General features: G+C 50.7%; 1 protein-coding gene across 1 annotated transcript in view; it reads right to left on the bottom strand.

The window, feature by feature from the left end:
• The window catches only part of LOC104490877 (SH3 domain-binding protein 5), a gene marked incomplete at both ends in the record, with an annotated part of 30,007 nt that overhangs the window by 21,877 nt on the left and 1,420 nt on the right, over positions 1–6,710 (bottom strand). Inside the window, one exon of the mRNA XM_010133228.1 lies at positions 470–598. Within this exon, the coding sequence (XP_010131530.1) occupies positions 470–598 (129 nt within the window). The remainder of the gene's footprint in view (positions 1–469; positions 599–6,710) is intronic.

Raw genomic sequence — 6,710 nt, 5'->3', positions numbered from 1 at the left:
ATTCCTGCTTCAGCACAACCCAGTGAGTACCAAACCCTGCAGCTTCCCCACGTCTGCCCCGCTCCAACCCAGCAGCGTCCAGTTACAGCCACTTAGCTGCTGTGCATTGTGCTTTAAGGCGAAGCAGATACAGGGAGCCCACACTGTATTTTCAAACAATTACAACTATTGACAGTAAAGAGCAGGGCTCCGAAAAGCCACTGGTCATGAGGGGAGAACAGAACTAGGCTTTTGCTGTTGATAGTTTGTGTCTGCTGTCCCCAGCTGTCCCCAGACTGGAGAAGAGGCGCAGCTGTGGCTGTGAAGAAACATTTTTGCCATCACTTCACGTTGATGACATGCAACTCAAGACCTTGGCCAGCGTCAGCCAAGTGCGCAGGCTCAAGGTGTTATTAATAGCAGGAAAGCAACGCCATCAGAACGCGCTCTCCAGCTACCAGCACAAGCTTATAAGGCAGAAACTCCTCACCTGCCTGGCCACCCTCCGAGCTTCCCAGTAAGGTTTAGAGTCTTCTACAGCTTTTCCCATCTTCTTTACCAGTTCATCCAGTTTCACCGTTGCTTCAACCAGCACAGAGCGGAACTTCTGGCGTGCATCCTTCAAATGCAGAAAGAAAGGAAAGGGCAAAGACAGATTAGAGCTTTAAAAATTATTTCTGCTTGTTTATTCCTACCTTCAAGGTTGCTCTTTAAATTCACACATGAGCTGACACATTCCAAACAGTTACTGGCATTTGGACTAAGCTAGAATTATTCAGTAGATTCCGCTCTCATGGTATCGGTGTTGGCCCTGCCACGTGCTGGCAGGGCATCTGTGACAATCACCACCCCTGGGACGGTGCAGGATTCCCCTGGCAGGTGCCCCTGGGGAAGTTTAAATCAGAAATACAGGTGCAGTATCTGTTTTTACTCTTCATGTGAAACTGGGGCAGTCAGCAGCACCAGCGCAATCACACGAGGAGCACTGGGCTTGGTGCACTTGCCGCTTCAGTGACACGAGAAGCACGTCTGTGGTTTGCGGGAAGCATGGGCCTGTGTTCAAGGCAATAACGTGGGAATCAGTTTAATTCGCTGCTCTGTGTCTGGTTTTCTCTGTTACTGGTAGTGAGACGCTGCAACCCACATGTGAAATGGTTCAAAGCCGTAAATCCTCTTAGCAGTGTCTTCTGTGAGAACACTCATGTCAGAAACGTAGAGGCTTAGGAGCAGCGCAGCAGCGCGGTTCATCCATGGTCCCCAGCACGAGGGGACCCTTTCACCTGAGTTGGGACAACAACCACACCACCTTCACTACATCTATCAGATCCCCTGGCGTGATGGGCCTGCCTGCCAGCGTTACTCTTTAACTGCTAAGCTCTTGCTTCATCCAGACCTTTACCTAGTGCACGTGGGTAATGGAGGATGGAAAAGACAACAATTCCTGCAACTTGCTGCCGTGAGCAGGACAGCGCAGCGTGCGCCACGCACATCCAGCCTGGCCTCAGTCCCTGGTTTCCACATTTCAGTTCCTTGAAGGATGATGCTTCCCCAGCAGAAACACCAGTTACAGCCGAAAGGGAGTATGCAGCCTTAGGTACGAACCCTGTGAGGCACTCCGACCATTTATGGGGATATTTGTAGAAAAAAACAAACACAGGGGTTTGGTTCTGTCATCCCCGCCCTGAACACGTACACAGACCAGGTAAACGGTAACCGCACAACTCACAAAGGACATCGCAAACGCCCAGCCAGCTCTTCAAAAGCAGGGTTTCCCCTCTACTCACTCCTAATCTTCTCTGATCGTTTTTAAGAACACCCTGTTACTGATTTTGCAAGCAGAAGGGTGATATTGAAAGCTGATATTGAAGGCCAATATTTCCATCGCTCTCTCCCTCCTATTTGCTCAAATGAGACAGCGATAAACCTTTTTAAAGCTGGACCGAAGCCGATGAAGGCATTTTACTGGCAACGTGTGTTATAAGGCAAAAAAAAAAAAAAGTAGCAGCTGAAAGGTCTTGTTGAGGTTCTTGTCTGACTCACTGGACTCTCCGTACCTGGGGGTTTGTCAGACACACACTCTGGCACTCAGCACTTGGCACATCATCACGTGAACAGCAGCAGTTTACTGTTCAACATCTCGTTCTACAGCTGCGAGAGCTCCACTCTCATCAGATTCCTCCCTGGAAATCCTTGGCACTTTTCTCCCAAATGACAGATCTCACAAGCACAGTGGCAGGGAGCACACCAGACCTCTACCCCACACATGCTCCTGCCACCAGAGCTCTCTATTAAAAGCAGACTCTGCTCCCAGCGACATGCTGTTGGGCAGCTATCTGCTGCTGCACCGAAGAGGCACCGCACCTAACGGCGACCACCCGCACAGCAGCGTTCTGGAGATCCACCTTCCGTCACGGAGAGAAACTAAAACACGGTTTCACATTTACCCTGCACCTGCAGGAGAACAAAGCATGCTTGTGTTCCTCTCAGGAGTGATAGTGATGAGCCAGATCACAGGCAATAACTGTTGCTGCCCATCACATAAGGCGAGTACATTCAAACAGTATTATTTTCAAAATTAACACATCAACCAGATATGAGGCATCTTAGTAGACAGCACATCTACATTTCATTTACGAAGGTTGTCCTATGACCTTCCTGACAATTTGATGTGCAGAACCTCCAACAACCCATTAAACCAGCCAGGGAGGAGCATGGGAAACTCAGCTGCTGACTGAGAGACAGCCTTCCCGGAGGCAGGCGGTATTCCTCCGCCGCAGAGCCCTGCCAGCGGCAAAAGCACATCTTCATCTTCGCGGAGTGTCGGTAGCCACCACACCCACGTGTGAAAGCAGCTTGGCTTCCCAGTTACGAACACACCAGATCGACACACGTGCACGTTCTCAGAAATCCACCTCGGGAGAGCAAACAGGGTAACAACATTTTCATCACCTTGGGGGCCTAAGCAGTTCGAATAAACCAGACCCACTACCGAACCTTAAAAGCAAAGTGAAAGGAAGGGGTTAATTAACACCTCCATCCTTACCCTGGGAGAAACTCTTTTTTTCCACCCGGCTATTAACTGGCCATCTCAGAACAATAAAAATCGGTGCTGGAAGATGCTCTAACCTCCTGCCTGCAGTTACAGACTGAGACTACACCAGTACGCTCAGTGCTCTTCGGAGCAGGGAGAGGAAAGCAGGCAGGGGAAGGTGCTGGCTGCCCCTTCCGACACCAGATTCCTCTGCCTAACCCTTCCTCCCTCCCTTAGGCCAGAAACCCATCTCTGCTTCAAGCACGTGAATCAAGCACAGCCGTTTGACCCACCCAGGTGACAAAGTCTTTCCAGAGCCATGGCAGAGGAAGAAGCCGTTCCTCACTCATCCATGGATGAAAGCAGAAGGCAAACCATCAAGCAGTCGACACGCAGGAGCCACTTCCTATGGAAACAAGTAAAGAGACATAGAAAGACGTGTCCTGCTAGTGCTGGACAAACCCGTCACGCACGTATCGCACCCCAAATGCCAGCAGGAACACCAGCCCGTCTTTCCAGAGCCATGGCAGAGGAAGAAGCCGTTCCTCACTCATCCATGGATGAAAGCAGAAGGCAAACCATCAAGCAGTCGACACGCAGGAGCCACTTCCTATGGAAACAAGTAAAGAGACATAGAAAGACGTGTCCTGCTAGTGCTGGACAAACCCGTCACACACGTATCGCACCCCAAATGCCAGCAGGGACACCAGCCCATGAGCTGCTGCTCCTGGTCTGTGTCCTCTTTTACGGACTCTGGAAAAAGCCCCACAGGGATGCTGATGAGGCGGCAGATGTTTCGACAGACAGATGTTTTCCAGGCCAAGCAGGCGTGCTCAGAATGAGAGTCCTACCACTGACTGGCCTTTCTCCTAAAACTGGAAAGATTGATATTTTGTTTTAAAAGTCTACTTAAATTTCTTGTGTGTGGCTGGGTCAAAAGCTTGAGCTTTACCCTAGAATCAAGAAATTCAGTGAGGAAGTAAGAAGAGCAACACTAAAGAAAAGAGCCCTTCCCCTCCTGAGAGGGGTCAGATGCCGGCAAGGCTCACAAGGGAAGGAGCACCACAGCTGACACACCCCCTTCCTCTGACTCTATCTAACACCAACACAGGGTGACCCTTAGGTTAAGCCCGGGACTTAAAATAACAGACTGCTGCAGATGAGGACTAGAGGATCTAGGCAAGTGCACCAGAAGGATCCAGACCAAGCTCTAGTTTGAACAAGCACAGCTGACAGCAGCGCGGCTCAGCCCTCGCTTTCCTGTGCCGGCATCTCCCTTAACAAACACTGGCAAGCTCCTTCCCCGCTCCAGCAGGCAGGAACTCTCTCTGAGGAGCACCACGTTCGGGAAGGCTGGGATTCCAGCGGTCATTTTAATGGTATGTGCTGTCTTTCCCCTCCCTGCAAGGCTGCCAGCAGGTCCCTGGGTGAATTCCTTACATCTGAACTGTACCTTCAGCAGCCAGCCAAAGCTGAGCGCAAGCCCATTTGTTCAGAACATTTGCAGCTCCTCAGATGGAGATGTGCTGCCAATAAACAGGAAAAGAGCTCAAACAGCCAGGCTCCGCTCTGTACGTACGCGTTTGGCCAAGACACACTTGTGTCTCCAGTGCAAGATGTTTCCCCAGCTCTTCACAGACACTTCAAACGTAAACAGGGAGCTGAGCGAAGCCAAGCGTTAAATCCCTCGGAGGACCTTTATCATCCTTTCGCTATGTCAGTAATGCTCGGTCTTGCACTTAGTACGAGCACCATTATGGATTTTAAATCAAGCCTAATCAAAGATTCATTAACAGGCAATACATTAGCACAACATGTAACTACAGCCGCTCAGTGCCCTTTAGCAGCTCCCGAACGGGCTGTGAGCATCACCAGGGCAGGGTATTTCTCCAGGGTTTAACAGCATGGGTCAAAAGAGCAAAAAATGAATAATTATGTCAAGTACAAGAATAGATGTAGCCGACAGCAACGTATGTGTCCAGGTCATGCCACACGTGTAAATCCACCCCTCTCACAGGTCTAGGTGCAAAACTCTTTTAAAAGATGAAAAAAAAAGGCAGGCTGATCAACTTAAACCAGATCCCAGGGCAGTCTGGGCGCAGAACTTAAAAACATGGCAGGCTGATGAGTTTAGAGAGAATCCCCCAATTTATCGCCCCTGCGAGCAGCCAAGGCCAGTATTCCCCACACTGCTCAAACACGGACACATCTGAGGCTGCACCAGGACAGCGCGGGCTCACAGCCCTGCAGGCCTCTCCTGGTTTCGGCCCCACAACACGTCCACCAGGTAGAGCAGCATTTTCACTTCCATTGCGCGACGCGGAGCTGAGGCACGGTCAGAACAGAAGCGTGGGTTTAGAAGCGTTTAACACCACCAGCCTTTTCCCCAGTTAATGGGAACTGGGAGCAGCCAGCAGTCCCAGTGCAAAGCTACAGGAAGCCCAGAACATCTGAGCTGCCACAAGGTTACTCTTCCTGCTTATCGGAGAGCAGGACAAGTCACTCCAACACGGGTGTCCTTTTCTGACCTTCCTGCCAGAAACACACCACCTAGTCAAACACTCCCGGTGCTTTTCCAGATTGTTCTGGGAAAACATTCCACTGTGGGAACGCATGGACCGCAAAGTAATGCTAGAGGAAGCTGGCAACCAGCATCCCGTGCTGCAAAGAGCCCCACAATACCGCCTGTGCACCTGTGACAGTCAACTATGATGAGATACTGAAAGGATGAAGAAAATGGTAATGGAAGAATAGGATAAATTGTCTGGTTAAAAAATAAATCTACCTTCTGTCGAAGTACTGTGCAATAGCAGCAAGACCGCAGAGCAGGCAGGGGTAGCAAGGGGGACCCAGCGCGGCCAATACCAGCCGAAGAACAGATCTGCAGAGGCAAGCTCAGCAGGGCTCTCCCAGAAGCCCAGGTCTTCAGCAGCTTTCCAAGGATTCTGGAAGCCTTTGAAGCAGAACGATCCCAGTTCTAAACTCCCCCTGCCAAACTCTGGGTTTATCCTACAGGCTGCTCGGCGAAGCCTTCTTTTCTTGTCCAGAGTCTGAGTGCAGGGGTTTCTTCTACCCACAAGTGGCGCTGTGGGGAGTGTTAATGTCTTTCCTCCAGAAATGTGTCAAGCCCCTTTAAAATGCATTTATCAACAGGTACATAAGTTAAGCCTTGCTTACATCATCTAACTGCATTTGTTCTCAACGTTTGAGCAGACCAAAAGTATGGAAATCTTTTTGGATTAAAAATTATGCGGTTGTATGATGCCACAAAGGGGCTTCAATCCCGGAAGCTTTCTCGGATGCGGAGTGAAAGCGTCCTGTTGCTATTTTAACGGCTCCTTACAGCTCCTGCTGCGGACAGACCTGCCCCGAGGCAGCCCACGGCAGCCTCTGCACTGGCAGTCGCTGCTTCTGAGACGAAGCGAAGGAAGCAACCCCATGAGCTCAAGCGAACAGGAACGCTGCTAAGGAGCCTTTGGCCCGCGGAGCTCAGCGCGGGTCACGCACCCGGGAGCCACACATCTCCGGGCGCTACAGACCTGCCACATGTGGACAATTGTAATCAAGCAGTAAATCCCATCTCAAGCCTGGGACTCGTTCCATGAGTGTGCGTTTGCGGTACTGTTGCTAGTGGACCTGCCTCATGATACGTGCTCAGTGCGGGTCATGGCAGGACTAATGAAATCCAGGCAGCTCTCCA

Source organism: Buceros rhinoceros, unplaced genomic scaffold (assembly GCF_000710305.1).
Source record: "Buceros rhinoceros silvestris isolate BGI_N320 unplaced genomic scaffold, ASM71030v1 scaffold5633, whole genome shotgun sequence".
NCBI lineage: Eukaryota > Metazoa > Chordata > Aves > Bucerotiformes > Bucerotidae > Buceros > Buceros rhinoceros.
Note: the sequence above shows the minus strand (reverse complement) of the source record. Positions and strands in the feature narration are given on the sequence as shown.